This window comes from Dreissena polymorpha, chromosome 1, assembly GCF_020536995.1.
Source record: "Dreissena polymorpha isolate Duluth1 chromosome 1, UMN_Dpol_1.0, whole genome shotgun sequence".
In the NCBI taxonomy this organism is placed as follows: Eukaryota; Metazoa; Mollusca; class Bivalvia; order Myida; family Dreissenidae; genus Dreissena; species Dreissena polymorpha.
Window position 1 is genome coordinate 80,735,473 of NC_068355.1, and position 19,918 is coordinate 80,755,390.

At 35.8% G+C, this 19,918-nt stretch overlaps 1 protein-coding gene across 3 annotated transcripts in view; it reads right to left on the minus strand.

Annotated features, from left to right (window-relative positions):
* LOC127837379 (sorting nexin-14-like) overlaps window positions 1-11,006 on the minus strand; it is a 44,592-nt gene extending 33,586 nt beyond the window's left edge. The window contains exons 1-10 of one of the 3 annotated variants that reach the window (XM_052364393.1): window positions 10,766-11,006; window positions 9,162-9,230; window positions 7,680-7,737; window positions 6,964-7,046; window positions 5,654-5,732; window positions 4,923-4,966; window positions 4,446-4,533; window positions 1,791-1,875; window positions 847-1,003; window positions 213-288 (exon numbers count right to left, since the gene is read on the minus strand). In XM_052364393.1, the coding sequence (XP_052220353.1) occupies window positions 213-288; window positions 847-1,003; window positions 1,791-1,875; window positions 4,446-4,533; window positions 4,923-4,966; window positions 5,654-5,732; window positions 6,964-7,046; window positions 7,680-7,737; window positions 9,162-9,230; window positions 10,766-10,800 (774 nt within the window). In that variant the 5' untranslated portion in view covers window positions 10,801-11,006. Of the gene's footprint in view, window positions 1-212; window positions 289-846; window positions 1,004-1,790; window positions 1,876-4,445; window positions 4,534-4,922; window positions 4,967-5,653; window positions 5,733-6,963; window positions 7,047-7,679; window positions 7,738-9,161; window positions 9,231-9,584; window positions 9,639-9,725; window positions 9,886-10,765 lie in introns of those variants that run through there. The other 2 variants (XM_052364384.1, XM_052364399.1) reach the window with 2 other exon arrangements.
* Window positions 11,007-19,918: the final 8,912 nt, after the last annotated feature.

A 19,918-nucleotide genomic window follows, 5' to 3' on the forward strand; every position in this document is an offset into this window, starting at 1 on the left:
CAGAACAGCGTGCAAGTAACTCGCAGTCTGTTCAGGTTTTATGCTGTTTGCTGCACATGAGTATCTTAAGGTTGGAAAGGAAGCCTTTAAAACTTGATCCTAGTAAAGAAAATTTTAAATGTTATTAGATTTTCTAAGGTACTACAAACACATCAAATTGTGTTTATAAGGGTTAAGGGTTGAACCACGCACACAGCTTACAGCTGACTTACTGGATTGGCCACTGCATCCATGGCAGGCATGATGACCGAGGCTGCTAGGATCTCTCGCAGCAAGGCACACATTGCCCTAAACAGCCGACATCATCATTTTAGTCACATTCTGAGAAAACTGGGCATAATTCATGTGCGTAAAGTGTCGTCCCAGATTAGCCTGTGCAGTCAGCACAGGCTTATCAGGGACGACACTTTCCGCTTTAATGGTATTTTCTGTTTAAAGAAAGTCTCTTCTTAGCAAAAACTAGTTTAGATGGAAAGTTTCAGCCCTGATTAGCCTGTGCGAACTGCACAGGCTAATCTGGGACGACACTTTAAGCACATGCATTATACCCAGTTTTCTTAGAACACGACTCATTTAACCATGATATGTCAGATTTGCCTAGCAGAGTACATGAAAATGAATATTTTAAATTCTATTTTATTGTGCAAGCTATTTTAAATATAACAATTTAACGAATAATAACATATAAGTTTGATTTAAACGGGCAAGCTTTATACTGTAATCATGGATATTTAGTATTGGTTTTTAGTATTTTATTAATTAAATTTCCGATTTTTTTTTCAAGATACTAGATATTGCATACAAAACAAAAGCAGACATTTTCTCCAAGGAAAACAACATCACTACCTGGACTGTAGAGCCTGCGGTCTCAGTACAAATGGGAAGAGTTTCTCGACCATGCGCCTCACGTACTCGAGCTCACCCTTGCGGCTCTGCATGGCGTAGTGAAGGTTGGGACCCAGCAGCCTAAGTGTGGCCTCCTGCAGATCCTCACCTGGCCTGCCTGCCAGCAAAACAAACAACAACATAGGGTAGACCTATGTATAATGTTATACTTGGACTAAAGACTAAACTTTATTTCATACATGACTATAAATCCAGAACCACTTTGTCAGCTATGGTCAAGGGCAAATGTAGCAGGTCTTAGGAGATCACTTGGAAAGAAATAGTGTCTTGCACATTCTATACTTGATTTGACATTTTTGAAGTTTAATGATCTTAATTTTAAATCGTTAAAATCAGCATGACTAAATCCTTGGGCACATCATCTGAATGATACCGAACAGAAGATACCAAACAAGAGGTTCGAACTTTTGCCTTTCAAATAAGATGTTTAACTTAAACTGGTTTGATTGACTCATGCGTTTCACACATTGTTTCAATGCCCTTAACAATTTTGACAAGTTTGATGAAAATCCTTCAAAGGATATAGCAGATATGGAGTGGACAGGAAAATGAAGGCTCAAAATTTTTACCTTCAATTGTGACCTTGATCCTCTCTTATTGCCAAAGGCCTAATGCCGATGGTCTTAGCCCTAAAACTTGAAGGCAAGGTTCATAAAAATCTTTAAAAGGGTAGGAGAGATATTGAGGGGAAAGGAAAGTGTTACGGACAGGCAGATGGGCTGATTGGCTGATTAACAGATGAACGAAGGAATTCCTATAATTTCCCTCCTGCTTTGCAATGGAATAATGTACTGTTCAAAAGTTGATTAAGTTGAAAATTTGACAAAAAACATTATTGGCAGCAAAATGACCGAGATATTCTTAATATTTTTGGCAATTTATACCTTGTTTCCTGGCTTGCAAAAAGGCATGCAGATGCTGAAGACTGGCCCTTAAAAGTTTGCTTTTAACCATGTTGGGGACATCAACCTGGAACGTGATGTCATTCATACATATTGTGAAGTTGTGCACCAATTGCTGTAATTTATTATTGATTTAACACATTTTGAAATATTTCAGATACAACTTTAATCATTTGAAGATACTGGTGTAAAAAACAATAAAAATACTTAAAATTTATGGTAGTCATCCGTTTCCTACCATAAAAGGCACACACTGTAAAACAAAATATATCATAGTCAAAACTATCCATGTTGATATTCATATGAATATAATTTTATATAAAAAAACAAGATGAAAAAATTCTGATACGAAAATACAAGATAAACCATTTAATTTTGAATAAAATGGGAAAACAACAAAAATAGCACATAAGATTAAAGAGACATTTCTGCTTTCCCACACCAGATGTCAGACCAAATTTTCAATATCTACACTGGCAAATTAACATTAATGATAGGGGACATTTTAATCAGTACATAAGCAGGAAATCATAACTGCTGGGCTGACCACACCCTCTCAGTGGTCCTTGATTCATAAGACCCTACACCATTTTTGTTTACATATCTTGACACACTAATTTGAGTCTCTTATTTTAAACAAGATGTGTTTGTGAAACACAATGTCCCCCTATATGATGTTTGACCTTGTAGGATGACCTTGACCTTGACCCTTCACCACTCAAAATGTGCAGCTCCTTGAGATACACACGCATTTCAAATATAAAATTGCTAGCTTCAATATTGCAGGAGTGACATTACATGCGCATTTTTGACCCATATATTTGACCTTGAAGGATGACCTTGACCTTTCACCACTCAAAATGTGCAGCTCCATAAGATACGCATGCATGCCAAATATCAAGTTGCTATCTTCAATATTGCAAAAGTATTTATAAAATAAGCGATTTTGGCCACATATATTTGACCTCTGACCTTGAAGGATGACCTTGACCTTGAACTTTCACCACTCAAAATGTGCAGCTCCATGAGATACACATGCATGCCAAATATCAAGTTGCTATCTTCAATATTGCAAAAGTATTCATAAAATAAGCGATTTGGGCCACATATATTTGACCTTTGACCTTGAAGGATGACCTTAACCTTGACCTTTCACCACTCAAAATGTGCAGCTCCATTAGATACACATGCATGCCAAATATCAAGTTGCTATCTTCAATATTGCAAAAGTATTCATAAAATGAGCGATTTTGGCCACATATATTTGACCTCTGACCTTGAAGGATGACATTGACCTTGACCTTTTACCACTCAAAATGTGCAGCTTCATGAGATACACATGCATGCCAAATATGAAGTTGCTATCTTCAATATAGCAAAAGTTATTGCAAAATGTTAAAGTTGGCGCAAACCAACCAACCAACCAACAGACCAACCAACCAACAGACAGGGCAAAAATAATATGTCACCCACTACTATAGTGGGGGACATAAAAAAACTCATATACTAGTACATAACATTGATTTTGATATGGAAATACAGATTAAACAAAATAATGGTATTATACAAACAAAAACTGCTGTCCCGTCATTTGTCTTCTTTATTCATTGTAATAGAAGTGGGATTATATGACTTGAGTCATGATTAAACGGAAAATGCAATAAAAGAAACAATTATCATGGTCTAAAATCGATTGAATATGCATTAAAAAGATGCAATTACCGGTATGCAAATAGACCAATTTGCGAATATGTTCACATTAATTTAAAAGGCAGTCTTCAGTTTTGCACAATATATGTGTTAAAAGGACTTGCGTTGAACAAGAATCTGACCTATTTGATTTCTCTTGATTAGAGACTACATGTACTAACAACCAAAACATAAATTATGTTATGTTAAGGGATGCTACGGAACATGTGTGCACTAAGACCATCATACTCACAGGAAGTATTCATTCTATACCAGAAAAAGAGTCCTACCTCTTCATTATCTTATCATTATATTTGGTTATGCTATGTCACCCTTGTTACAGTACATATATTGTTTGCAGATTGTATTTGATAATGTGTTATGTGTATCCCAAAACATACAGATAAACGCAGTGTGCCTTGTATTAACCCTTTCAGTGCGGGAACCGAATTTTAAAGGCCTTTGCAAACAGTTTGGATCCAGATGAGACGCCACAGAACGTGGCGTCTCATCAGGATCCAAACTGTTTGCTATTCTGATAGTATTCTTTGGAATTTTTTTTGAAGAAAATGCTATTTTTATAAATTTTGAAGATGACATTTTAGCAGACGACAAATTTCCCAGCATGCAAAGGGTTAAGATCTATATCAAGCACATGCTAAAACTAATCTTTACTATTGTAGGTCAAAGAAGACTCAACAAGTGAAAATATATAAAGATGTTTTGAATCTTTGAGGAAAGATGCAATAATACGGAAAATTTCATGAATAATCAAGCAATCTTGTAAATCCAGTGACTAGTGGAATAATTTTTATACAACTGTATATTATTTGTAATTAAATCATAGAAAATGCAAACTTCACAGCAATATGAAAAATGTGATCTTTAACTCATTTTGAAAAAACAGACTTAAAAAGCCTGACGACTTTGAGAACATGAGGACGGTACCTTCTTTGCCCGTCTAAGGAGAACCGACAACAGGAAGCGGATGGACGTTCTCAGCTCATCAACAAACTCCTCATCTGTACTTAGAGTCCTGGAATAACCGTAGCAACAGCTCAAAGGTAAAATTTCACAACACTTTCCTAAACTGCAAATACCTGTATATAAATAAAAGATAAGCTTTACTTTACATCACCTTTTCCTAAACTGCACTGGTTATTAAAATTAAGCTTAACATTAACTTTTTAGACATTCAATATATATATATATATAACTATTATTACTTATTAAAACTTCTAAAAATGTGTAAGACAATGTCCCACAGGGAGAGAAAGACTTCAGAAGCTTCCATTTAGTGCAGCCCTGACTATCATTCAGATTTTACAAAGGGTCTTCAAACAAAATTGTTATGTTCATAAAAGCCATGTCATATTTAACTGTAAGACTTTATCAAAAGCTCTGTGATGCTTCTCAGTCACATACCTGTACCAGGTGTAGACAAATTCATTGAGCACAATGGTCAGAAACTGAAATGGCACAGTTACTATTTGATTAGTATAAGGCTAAGTACAAAGAACAATTTCCCTCATAATTGTTAACCACTAGTGCATATTTATTGTTATCAAATTACTTGCTTAATGAACCTGTCAACAAACACACAAGATCAACAAGTTACAGTAAATCTTAAATATTAATCCAGGATTGAAGGCGCACAAATTTTAATAACAACAACTAGTGAGTTTTCACACCAATTAGAATTAAATATCCGAATTGTTAAAGAGACCTTTATTTTAAATACAATTGAATGGATGGACCGGAGCCATCATGTGAAACATTTATTCATTTCAAGAAGTGTCTTAATGCAAAGTACTGCTGACTTTTATTAATTAGTTTTAAACCTTCCTTTGTAGAAGCTTCAGTAAACCTTAACAATATTTGACTATCTACTATAAATTTGTTTCTGTGATGTTAGTGGGTCCACACAAACAGTTGCCAAAACAATAAAAATATTGAGCTTTTTCTCTACATTATATATTAGTAAAATCAAAATAATTAAGAAGGGGCTTGCTTCACTACACCACCAGTACTACAACCAATGTACCTCATCTAATGCCTTGTCTACTGTCTCTCGCACCTCCAGTACTACAAACAATGTACCTCATCTAATACCTTGTCTACTGTCTCTCGCACCACCAGTACTACAAACAATGTACCTCATCTAATGCCTTGTCTACTGTCTCTCGCACCTCCAATCCAGTCCAGGGCTGGAAAGCCAGTATATTGAGTTCCTGTCTGAATAGAAAACCAGGCTGCATTAAGAATGGCCCACAATTAGCATATATTTGAAAATGTTCTCAACTGTTTCTTTTGTAAATTGGTCTTTAATTGTATTGGTAAAGATGAATCTTGAAAAAAGAGCTATGTTTGTGAAACACAATGCCCCCTACTGCGCCACTTTGAAGCCATATATTTGGCCTTTGACCTTGAAGGATGACCTTGACCTTTCACCACTCAAAATGTGCAGCTCCATGAGATACACATGCATGCCAAATATTAAGTTGCTATCTTAAATATTGCAAAAGTTATGACCAAGGTTAAAGTTTTGGACAGACATACACATACAATGGCAGACTCATACAATGACTGACAGACAGGCCCAAAAACAATACACCCCCAATCATTCCATCTGTAGGCATAAAAAAATAAGACCTCACATAACAGATATTATATTTTTATTCTGTGATTAAATACAAAATGATAAATTACTTCCACTTTCAAGTTCTATGTATGCTGTTACATAGGAACTGGCTGTACACTTTGCATACAAATGCTGGTTTACACAATGTGAAAAAAATGCTTTTTTATATTAAGAAACAAGCACACTACTCAGATTATAATAAAATTAGTCAGTCAATTCATGATCAGATTCTTTCTGTTTGTTTCTAGCTTTATGACACTAGAAATCTATTAATTGGTTAACAAATACCCAGACTACTGGGGATTGGTAACAGGTAAATCAAAGACCAAGCCAGCTGTAACACTAACTTTTTTCACCTTTCTTCAAATGGCAGTTGCACAACAATGCAGATAGAATAGTCACTACCCATTACCTGCACCAAAACTCTACCTTTAAATTTTCTGCAGATAAAACAATCCTTTCAATTTTGCACATACAACACTCCCTATCAAATATCTGCTCATAAAGCACTCTTTGTCACTTTTCCGCGCATAAAACAATCTGTTACAAATTTCTCCTCACTATCAATTTTCTGAGATACAGATCTCTATATCAGTTTGCTGCACATAAATCACACCCTATCAAAGTCATGCACATACAGTAATCCATATTAATTTTCTGCAGGTTGAAAAATCCCTACCAATTTTCTGCAGATACAACATTCTCTCTTAATTTTCTGCATATAAAAAACCATCAAATTCCTATAGACATAACATTCCCTATCAAATTTTTGTCAATATGAACAAGAATCCTGTTGACCACTCTGAAGAGTGACCACTGGCATACCTGTGCCGTGGACATCTCCGCTGACCACATACTGAACACTGAGTCTTCATCAGCGTGAGCTCATCATCAGCAGTAGCATCAACCTGTAATACAGGCTTACAACTAAATAGCAAAACACAACATATTGGGTTATTATCCTATTTGCCAACGGCAATACTATTATTAAAACTATTTTCATTTTTTAAGCAATTAACAGAACATAGATGGTGATGATACTTTTGTACAAAAGTGAAGTTCTCATTCTTGTCTTGGCTTCAAAGTCTTTACAGAGCAATTAATGCATCAATTCTGTTAATGCTGAAAACATCACATTTTACAAGTAAGCATTACTTCTTGTGTAAAATTATATTAACCAAAAATATGCAAAGATTTTTATTGTAAAGAAAATTGCTATGTAGAACACGTGAACAGTACAATGCCAGTATTGCAGAAATATTCTAGACTACCGGTATAGTTTTAATGATTACAAGGAATTATTACCTATTTTGTATATAAATGAAATAGCTTGAATAAAGACCAATTATGAATACTAACAGAAAAATAAAGGGTGTGGTAAAAAAATGAACTTACATTGGATTCACAGACCATAAGACCTCCATTAAAATTAATAATTAGTTGGTGTGAATGTTTGTATTAACAACAAAGACATCACAAGGCATGTGGATTCCAACTTAGTATAAATATTGCACCACAAAGGTATGTTAAAATAAACTTACTTTACTCTGTCTCTCATATCTGAAATATGGCAGCAAGCTGGGCAGGAGGAAGTCAGTACTGTAAATAAAATAACACATCATGTGAGACAGATATGTCAATATTCGCAGTTTCTTACACAATTTCTGCAGAATAAATAATTGTGTCTCTAAAGTTAAAATTTTCTGCATCAATCTTACAAAAAACATTTTATAAAAACTGATTAAGTGTATGGTTTACATTTCAGTATCAGAAACATTACATGTAGGTCAGTGCTTTCCACAGGCCATTTAACAGTCCCTTTGCCGGGGTGCTTGAATTTTGAAATAAGAGTCTGCGGGGTGCTTGAAATTTACCAATTAGTGTATTTTTCAGTTACTGCAATTTGCCATTTTTAAGATAAAAGCAATATCTACTTTGCTGAATATTTTTGAGGGCCGATTTAGGATCCTCTTTCAACTACATGTATCACTTTACCCAACTTAAGCCCCCCTAAAGGCGGAGGGTTTTTCTATTGAAAAATTGAATTGGCCAATGAGAGCGCACTCTTTGCATGAGCGAAGCACTCATTCTCATAGGCTTTCAATATATGGAGTAAAATTAGCAGACGACAAGTGAAGCAATTGCCTGAGGTGTGTGTTTTTGTGACAACTTGTTGGAGTGTACACCTCAACGATGAAATCTCAGCAAGTTACTAACATGTAAAAGACTGATGATGGCTACCGGTTGTAATCCATGTGGAAATTATGCATTTGATGCACAATATGGTCAAAACATTTTTCGACTTGTAAAGCATTTTAACAAATTATTGTTGAAGTCATTACACACAACTATGAATGTTTAGTTGAATATAAAAATGAGCATTATAACATTTTTAAACATTTTTAATCTGAAACATACTTCTAAATTATAATGTTAATGAGATATTTAGAAATTTAAGCTTCAAATAAACAGTGCTTAATGTTTTTCCTGTTGTTCCTTTGTCTCAACTAAAAGCATGCGAAAAGTATGCAGACATGTACAGTGTCAGGTGGAAAGTTCGTGCATTTATTGTTGTAAAAAATACACTGCATGTCAAGCAATTTACGCCTGATTAGATAGAAAACCCCGTCACGATTGATGCTAATTCATTAAATCTTTAAACAGTCACATACGCCAAAATTCATTGGTGCTGAAATTATTGAACACTATTATCCTCAATAATTACCGTAACTTGCTTTTGATTGATATAGGCCAGTTCTTACAAATGTATTGGGGAATTGATCAAGTCTGGAATATGCGTATATATTCGTGAAAGGGTTAAAACAATTAAAAAATGATATTATTGATGACTTTATAGCTTTGTTTTTTCTTGAAGAGTCATTACAACCAAATAACATCATAAAAAAATGTAAAAAACAACACATGCAGCGGACTACCCTCCCTTGCCAACCTCTGATGATCCCGGGGCGTCTTTAAAAATTCCTGTGGAAAGCACAGGTGTAGGTTCAGCTCTAAGAATTTACCTTAAAATGTAATATGCTGCTACAACTCCAAGCACAAATGACCAGATAGCTAATGTGAAGAAAATGTACCTGCAAAAGAAAGATCACTGCTGAAGTAATATAATTAGGTTGTTTTCAAAGAAAAAAGAGAACACTCGAAAAATATCTTTAAGGTTACTGTTTGATGCAGCGACACCAATTACCCAAATCTACCAAAATTTACCAATATCTTTTAAAAATAATTATTTTATATCATGTTTGTGTGATGGGCACGTTTGGTGTTAAAAATGAGCACACAATAAATCAATAGATTGAATGTGCTATTCAGTATTGTTATTCATACTGGTGGCTTTAGGGCAATCTTTCCTGTGTGAGCAAACGTTTCGTCATACATAGAGCATAATTATATCAAACAAAAACAAAATTATAGAGGTATATGTTTACCATTATTCTCTATCTAATTTGTCACTCAGCACCCTGTAAAAAATGGGTGTTCCGTATGTCATGTGAATATTTTGTGTTGATTTTCTATAAGAGATCTGCCATCGATTTTACAAGAAATTGGCACAAAATATAGATGATTACCTATAGAATACCAATGTTACCAGCAATAAAACCGCAAGAAAAGATGCAAATTTCGAGTGTCTTTGAAATAGATATTTGACAAGAAACACTGGAATAGCCATTTCGCTTTGTTGACATTTTCAAAATAATATATTATTGTTATAATCGCAAAGTGTAAAACTCGGCACCAATTTTACACAGTGATCATATCTAACTATCGATACTGTCTAACTCCACTTGAGGGTATTATTGCCAGGTGCGCAGTCAGTGCAGATAAAAGTGTTAAAAGTGAGAAAGTGTGAAAGATAAAAGTATGTTAGATTTATCATAAGGTGAAGTGAAACTGATAAAAACATGTCATCCGTAGGTCAAGGGACAGAAGGGGAAAGCAAGGACTGCTTAAACCCTTCAAGATCAGGATGTAAAACTGTAGTGGCAGGGAGATTGTTCCACATCACAATAACACTTGAAAAATGAAAACTTGTAATAATTTGCAGTAGTATGGATCTGTCTGTAGGAGAGGGGGTGCATGTGACGAGTGAATCTGGCGGTCGCTCGATATATGATGGCAGGGGCACAGCAACTAAACCTTTGAACAAATTTGAAAAAAAATAATTTAGTGTCATTTCGTCTGTCTTGTAGGGTTTGCCAACCAAGTTCCTGTTGCATGGAGGTGACACTTCCGTACGGGGAATAGTTATGCTTAACCCAGCGGACTGCTCGACGCTGTACATTTTCATTTTTTCTGTATATTTTGTAATGTGTGAGGACTCCATACAGAAGAAGCATATATTCAACCTGTGGTCTAACTATTGTCTTGTATGCGAGCTGGGGAATGTTGGAATTTCTTGTCTGTATGTTCCTGCGGAGAAAACCAAGAGATTAATTGTTGTTTCACTTATTTGTAATTCTATTTATATGGGTGTTCCAGTTAAGGTCTTTTGAAAAGTCCACACCTAAGTATTTTGCATTGTCAACAGTTTCTAATATTTGTCCATGAAGTCTGTAATTAAAAGAGAATTTTTATTTATTTCTGGTTATGTTTAAAACTTGGCATTTACTTGGGTTGAACTCCATGTCCCAAAGATGTTCCCATTTCATTAGTTTATCTAGATCTTCTTGTAGAGTATGGCAGTCATGCATATTGTTGATTGTTAGGTATACGGCAGTGTCATCTGCAAATAAGCGAACTTGAGAAGTAATAGATTGAGGTAATTCATTTATATAGAGGAGAAAAAGTAACGGACCAAGCATAGACCCTTGGTACCTCGGATGATAGTTCTCCATCTAGAGCAACACCTAAGTTGAGTACGACCTATCAGGAATGATTTGATCAATGAGAGAGTATCTTTATCCACACCATGTTCCTGTAATTTAAAAAGCAGTTTAAGATGGTTCACTTTGTCGAATGCTTTGCTGAAATCAAGCAATATTAGATCAGTTTGTTTTCCAGATGTCATATTTCGTGCCAGGTCATCAATGAGTTGTAGAAGTTGTGTTTGGCAGGGACGCTTTTCTCTGAAACCATGCTGTAAATCATAAAGTATGTTATATTTATTGAAATGAGCTGAAAGATTAAAGGAAACTATATGTTCTAAGGATTTACATAAAATACAGGTGAGAGAGATAGGTCTGTAATTTACTGGGTGTTCTTTGTTCCCTTTTTTGTACAGCGGTATTACATTTGCAGATGTCCATACTTTCGGGAGAATTCCGGAGTCCAATGATTTCTGAAAAAGGAGTGCTATTATTGGATAAATTTGTGAACTTAATTCTTTTAGAACAAGAGGTTTGATGTTGTCGGTGTTGCATAGTGTAACTAGATACAGACTATAGATAGCTGCATGCTTGAATAACCTTACTATTACATTGTACAGTGAGCTGATAAGTCAGTCTCACTTGAGCCACCAACGTAGTAACATCATTAAAGAGTATAGCGCACATTTGTGTTTGTTATTACTTAGACTATTCACATGAGTGAAAGAACAACTACGCATAACATTCAAATATGAAACATGGTGTCAGAATTTGAGTGATTTATCCACATCACATAAGTTTAAAAAATGGATTTAAGTGGCATCCAAGCTCCGCGAATGGACTGGAACTCGTCCAATTTACCCGAAGCATTCGACAAATTTGAACGTCACGTGAAACTCATGTTTAGTGGACCTTTGAAGAACAAATCAGAGGAAGAGCATGTATCATATTTCTTATTGTGGATTGGTGACAGAGGACGTGACATTCACAGCACGTGGAAAGACATTTCACCAGAAAATGCAAAGAAGATAAAAACATATTATGAACGTTTCAGAAATTACGTGCAGCCAAAGTTAAATCCGATCTTTGCCCGGTACAAGTTTTACAAACAGATGCAGGACAACGACTCCATTGATGCATATATTACACGCTTGCAACTTATTGCACAAGACTGCAACTTTGCCGAAAAGACGGACGAAATGATTCGAGATAGGATCGTTTTTGGCACAAATTCGCCAAAGTTACGCGAGAAGCTAATCAACATCGGTGCAGGGTTGACACTCGATGTAGCCGTACAGACTGCGCAAAGTCTGGAGTACTCAAGGGAGCAGCTGCGCTCCATGAACAACGAAGTAGACGCGTGCCGATCCAGGCCAGTGCACCCTAGACCGATGCAACCGCATCGCCAACGACAACAACGTCGGACGACAGCTACTGATGCAGGTCCAAGTCTACCTACCAAACACAAGCCGTGTTTCAACTGTGATACATTTCACAACTTTGGACAATGTCCAGCAAAAGGAAAGCAGTGCCGCAAGTTCAACAAACTTAACCATTTCGCAAAGTGTTGCCGTTCTAAAAACAATAATATACACACTGTGGACAATGACACAATTAGTCATGATGTAACATCGGATGTAGATGGATTCAATATTGACACGGTAAGCACATTTTGTTCTACCGATCGTGCAATGATTCGTCTCCCCATTGGCCCTAATAAATGTCCCATTAGTTTTAAAATTGATACTGGAAGTTCAGTAAACATTCTGCCGAAGAAAGAGTTTAATGGTCTGAACATTCATTCCCCATTGGAACCCCCTACTGACATTTTGACTGCCTATACAGGTAACAGACTTCCAGTTGTAGGGAAAATCAAATTGCGATGTTCACACAAAGACAAAACTGTGAGCACGTGGTTTCATGTTGTAGATTCCCCGTCGGTACCTCTCTTAAGTCTGAAAACATCAACCGATCTAGGATTAATTCAGCTGACATGTACTGTTGATTGCCCATCCCAAGAATTAAATAAAGAAAGTGTGTTATCAGATTACACAGACCTCTTTGAAGGTATTGGAGTCATCCCTGGCACTTGCAAGCTTCATTTGAAGCCAGATGCTATACCAGTCGTTAATCCTCCTAGGAGAGTTCCGGAAGCATTACGCAATAGACTACGCGAAGAGCTTGACCGAATGGAAAACAATGACATAATTGCTAAGGTCAATACACCCACAGACTGGGTAAATTCACTTGTAGTGGTCGAAAAGACGAACACTGGACAGTTAAGAATATGTCTTGACCCAAAAGCACTGAATGACGCTATTCGAAGACCACATTACCCTATGCCAACACTTGACGACGTGACGTCACAGTTAGCTGAATGCAAATATTTCAGTCTATTAGACATTACACATGCTTACTGGAGTGTAAGGCTTGACGAAAAGTCATCTTACCTGACAACATTCAGTACCCCATTTGGCAGATATCGTTATCTCCGACTTCCTTTTGGGATAAAATCATCTCAGGACATTTTTGTACAGAAAATTGAGGAGATATTCGGGGACCTGACAGGTGTACGCACAATAGTTGACGACATATTAATAAGTGGACGTACAAGAATTGAGCATAACAGAAATCTCACTGCTACGCTTCAACGTGCACGTGAAAATGGCATAAAATGTAATCCCGACAAATGTCGTATTGGATTGTCCGAAGTACCATTCTTTGGTCACGTGATCACGTCATCTGGACTGAAACCAGACAGTACTAAGATTGAGGCATGTGTCAATGTAGAAGCACCAAAGACACGCGGCGAACTTGAAACATTTTTGGGTATGGTTACTTATCTGCAGAAATTCGCCCCCAATTTGGCTGAAATAACAAGCCCATTGAGATTGCTTCTGAAAAAAGACGTTGAATTTGTATGGGATCAGCCACAATCAGATGCCTTTTCTAAAGTTAAGCAGGTCGTAACACAAAGCCCAGTGCTAGCTTACTTTGACCCCAAGAAGCCGGTTTACATTGAATGTAACGCTTCAATGAACGGTGTAGGTGCAGCGATCATGCAAGATGGTCAGCCAGTTGCATATGCATCTAAGACATTGACACAGACCGAACGAAATTATGCAAACATTGAACGTGAAATGCTAGCTATAGTGTTCGCATGCCAGCGTTTTCACCAGTACATATATGGCAGACATGTAATTGTTCATTCTGACCATAAGCCCTTATCTGCGATCATGAAGAAGCCATTACATGCAGCACCACCTCGTTTGCAAAGGATGATGCTTAGTTTGCAAAAATATGACCTTGATGTTAGACATGTGAGCGGGAAAGAAGTTCCCATCGGGGATTTCCTGTCACGACAGCCAATGTCAGACTGTTCTGAAATCGAAGGTCTTGACCTTCACGTTCACACGGTGCTCTCGAGCATGACCTATACTGACCGAAGTCTAGAAAACGTGAGAAACGAGACAAGAACTGACCTACAGATGATAGCCCTGAAACAGACTATAGTTAGAGGATGGCCGAGTTCTAGGTCAGATTGCCCTGACATGATACGCGAGTATTTCAATCACAGGGACGAACTTTCGACAGCCGATGACCTAATTTTTAGAGGGCAGACACTGGTCATTCCCAAGAGACTCCGACCACACATGTTAGAACAAGTTCATTTAGGTCACATGGGCATTGAAAAAAGCACACAAAGAGCCAAAGACGTTATGTTCTGGCCAGGAATGTGCAAGCAAATTACTGAGTACATAATGAGCTGTACAATTTGCTTATCGCATAGACACTCAAACCAAAAAGAACCGTTAACACCCCATGAAATTCCGCAGGGTCCATGGCAGGAGGTTGCCACAGACATATTCCATTTTGATGGAAATGACTATTTGCTCGTAGTAGACTACTACAGCAGATACTTTGAAATAGACAAACTTCCGGACATGCTGTCCACAACAGTTATCAGAAAACTGAAGTCACGCTTCAGTACCCATGGCATTCCGATGCGTATTTTCAGTGACAACGGACCTCAGTATACATCGGACGTATTTCGAAATTTTGTCAAATCATGGCATATTGAGCATGTCACATCTAGTCCACATTATCCAAAGTCAAACGGACTTGCTGAACGGACAGTACAAACTGTAAAAAGACTGCTACAAAAAGCAAAAGACAGTGGCCATGGACCATACTTAGCCTTGCTAGAGTATAAGAACACTCCACTCTCAGATTGCAATCGGTCACCCGTGCAGTTGCTGATGAGTAGGAGAACTAGGTCAATTATGCCTACAACGGTTACCCAGCTTCTGCCCAAAGTCGTTAACCCAGACTTTGTCCGATCTTCAATTCAAACTTCCAAAAATAAACAGAAAAACAATTATGACAAAACCGCAAAACCGCTCCCCAGATTACATTTGAATGAAACTGTGAGGTTCCAGATAGGAAAACTCTGGAAACCAGCTAAGGTTATCGAAATACACAATGCTAACTCTTACATAATACAAACACCTTCTGGTCAGGTTTACAGGAGAAATCGTCGCTACCTCATCAGAACCAATGAGGATTTCCCAGAGATATCAGATTTTACACCTGATGTTTTGGCAAGAAATCATTCAAGCACTGATAAACAGGTCAAACAACCAACAAACAATAGTGCATTGAATATTCAACATCCCTCTGTACCTGTAGATAAGCCCATTTCCCCTTATCAGACACGATCAGGTAGAATAGTGCAGCCGAGTCAGCGATACGCAGAAAATGAATGGACTAAGTAAATGTTCAGAATGTTGTTGATGTTTATGTTACATTGATCAAAATATCAAATTATTAATATTAACATAAATATGATTAATTGTTAATATGTTATAACAAACTTTTATTGAAGACAAATTTCCATCTTAACAAAACAAAGGGGATGTTGCATAGTGTAACTAGATACAGACTATAGATAGCTGCATGCTTGAATAACCTTACTATTACATTGTACAGTGAGCTGATAAGTCAGTCTCACTTGAGCCACCAACGTAGTAACATCATTAAAGAGTATAGCGCACATTTGTGTTTGTTATTACTTAGACTATTCACATGAGTGAAAGAACAACTACGCATAACATTCAAATATGAAACAGTCGGGACATGTTGCATTGTCTGGTTTAAGATTGGATAGCAACTTCTGCACCCCATTGACACTGACTGTGATCTATGGCATTGTTTGAAATTTTCTGAAAGATGAAGATGTAATTTCATTAAGATTTCTGAAAAAAGAGAGACACGATTGAGAAAGGTAAAGGGGGGACATAGGTGTGAAAACGGATTGGAATTGTTGGTTCAAAACATTGACCTATTCATGATTCCCAGAAGTTGATTTTCCTGAAACATTGTCAAAAAGAATTTGTAAAGAGACTATACAGTTTCTTCGGATTAAAGTTGGATCTGTTCTCTTGAGCGCAAGGGTCTTCAATGCCTAAAATGGACTCGACATATTTAGTTTAAGCAATTTTGGTATTTCGTTTGATAAGGTTTTTAATATTTAGGAACATTTTCTGAGATCCGTTGTTTTTGAGTCTGAAATAAAGTTTATAAAGTTTATGTATTTTTCTCATTAGTAGTTTTATCGGTTGGGTAATCCATGGTAATGATCTTCTTGTACCTATAGTTTTTGAGGCAATAAATTGTTTAAAACCAGTTGATATCTCATCTGAAAAAAATGACCAAAGTTCTTCTACCGAGGTACTTTCACCTTTTTTCAAGAACCCTGTCACTCACTCCTTGCATGTGGGTTTTGAAAAAATCCCAGACTGCCTTTCTATACACCGGTACAACCCTGGGTTTTTGTTTTGTTATTTTTGGTTTTAGATCTGAAATAAAAGATACAATGTCATGGTCTGAAATACCTTGAAGCGTCTTTACAGAGTTAACAAGAGTATGATTAGAGGTCAGGAAAAGGTCCAAGATGTTGTTTCCTCTTGCGTTTTCAGTCATCATTTGAGTAAGGTTAAAATCTGCAAGCAAGTCAATAAAGTCATCATAAAGTTTTACATAACTACATCCAGGTTTTATTGTGGGTCTGTGTTCTGTATCTCAGGAGAACTTGGGATAATTAAAATCTCCGGGTATCAAAAAAATTTCTTTCAGGTTGGCGGTGAGCTCTATGGATTTTCTAAATTTTCCCGAACTTTGCACATCAGCTTCTTTTGGTCGATAGTATGCTGCAATATATAAAGGTTTTATTAATTGTAATCCAGAGTATTTCACAGTTAGTTTTTAGCTGTTTCCGTTCAGTTGCCAAAATTGTGTCTTTCACCAAAATAAAAACTCCATCTTTGCTGCTTCGGTCTTCTCTGAAGGGAGAAGTAACCTAAAGACTTTGGGAACCTAAAGACTTTGGGAAAATTTCACAATCTTTATGATCTTCGGATTCCGTACCTACAACAATATCCGGTTTATGATTTTCTAATAAGGCATAGAATTCAGCTTTTTTATTTGCTATGGACTGAAAGTTTACACATATAACTTTTAATTGTGGGTAATGTTTAAAAGGTGTTTTCAGAGGCCCAGCCTTGGTGACTGTCTGCGTTTTAGTCCATCTGGCCTGTGTAACATCGTTTAGTGGTTCAAAAAATTTATGGAAAGAAATAGACGACAAAGAGAGTGCAATGAGCCACTCATCCATACGTGAAAACAGTTTTATAATACTAGTGCTACCAACAAATAAATGAATGAAGAAATGAGTGGGCGAACAATAAATGTATGTATAGATCTATATATTTATATTTATTTATTCGGTCTTACCATTTGGGTTCGTTGCTATACGTTATTTATAAGATTTTTATGAGTGCCAAAACTGCCTTTACAACTCATTTGATATATCAATACAGCTGTAAAAGCAGTTTTGGCATTCATAAAAAAATGATGACATGGACCTAATAGTTGACGAGGTCCCTATGTCATCAATTGGACGATTATCAGTTTTTTCAAAAGCTTCGAGAGATCATATTATTGCATATTATTATTATTATAACTATTAATAATAATAATATTAATAATAATAATAATATTATTATTATTATCATTATTATTGTTATTGCTAATTCTATGATTATTAACATCATCGACATGTGCATCCACAACAGTAAAATCCATACAAACGTGAATATAAAATGTTCTTTTAAAATGATTTAAACAATATAAAGTAATGAAAATTAATGGTAAAAAAAGCAAATGCGGTGTACGAGTTCAATATATATGAATAAACAGCATTATTCTTACTGTTACTTGCTGTTAAAGTCAACGTGTGTTATACCATTTATATCTAAATTTGGTTTAAGTCTAAGTCAATCGATTGAATGCAATATCAAAAAAATCCAACCCATATCAAGCAAAGACAATATGTTCTTGTAAATCAATACAAGTAAACAGTTTCAAAGAAGTCATGAAAACAGAGATTTTATATGACTTGCGTTAAATAACAGTAAGACAATTACCTGGTATTGTCTTTAATAAGCAATTCTCTAGCATTTCATAAAGCTATCATATTTGCAGCAAATTCATTAAGATGAACAGATGCACCAGAATGTGAAATATTGCTACTTTATGGTTACATCAACATTATTATTGATCATTTATTTGAAAGTGTCATATAATAAACAGTACATGGCAACACAATATCTTGATTTATGACAGAACATTGTATTAGACTTCCTTTGTATGTACCGGTATTTTTGAAGACTACAAAATAGACATATTTTCACATTGAAATAATTCATAAAATACAAACCTGTACATGACATTACTATTATTTAAATAAATCAGTTAGTTTTTGCTGTACACGTTTAATCATATAAGAACATTATTTAACCCATTTATGCCTAGCATCTAGAAAAAATGACGCGGCGTCTCATCAGGGTCTAAGCTGTTTGCTTAAAGGAATTTCTGTAAAAAATATTCGAAATATAGAAATAAATATACAAGACATCCTTAATTTTTGAAATAAATTGATCCAATTTAGAAGGATTGGAGAGTCCACTAGGCATAAATGAGTTAATTTAAATGTCCATCAAATTTACTAACAGGCAGATATTAAGATCGACTTTAAAATACTGCATTTGATCCTGACTCTGTTTCATTCGTTATTAACATAAAACAAACGTGCCAAACGTGTATAAATGGATATTATCTATAGAAGTGATAAACACTTGGGTCATTAGAGCCCTTAAACGATCACCTGAGTTCAAACACAGCTAGAAAATTGTTAAGATAAACAAGTTTCATCAGCATTGAATAATAAATATTGCAGCTTCAGTCGTTAACAATGATAATATCTCTGACCAAGTTAGCTTTTTACACCTAAAACCCAGATTGGAAGTTGGACGAGAGATTGTTAAGATAAAAATAATGTTTTATTAAGATTTAGTCATATATGTTACGACTAGAGTGATAACAAGGTTTTCCTAATATTTGACCAGGTGACATGGTTTTTGCATGCATGTGACCTACATTTAAACTCGTTCTAGATATTATCAAGATAAACATTCTGATCACGTTAAGATTGGAAAAAATCATGCATCTAGAGTTGTAATGAGCTTAAATGTGACGACACACGAATGTTGGAGACTGGACATAGAGTTGCCCAAACAGCTCATCACTTATACTGTGTGCTCACTAATACTTTGTGCTATGGTAAGCTAAATATCAACTTCTAGGACTGCCATTAATGGGTTAAAAAAGTATTGGGTAACCACATGTATTTTTTTGTACGGATTTAAAACATTAAAGCCAAAAAGTAAACTATAAAACTTGTTTCTATTCACGTACACGTTTAACAAGTGTGTAAAAGATTTTTTGTTTAAATTACCATTTAAAAACTGCAAACGTGTTGTATGAAAGTAAACATTATTCATAAAATTACAAGATTCCAAAGTAACACTACAAATAAGATCTATACATTTGAGAAAGAA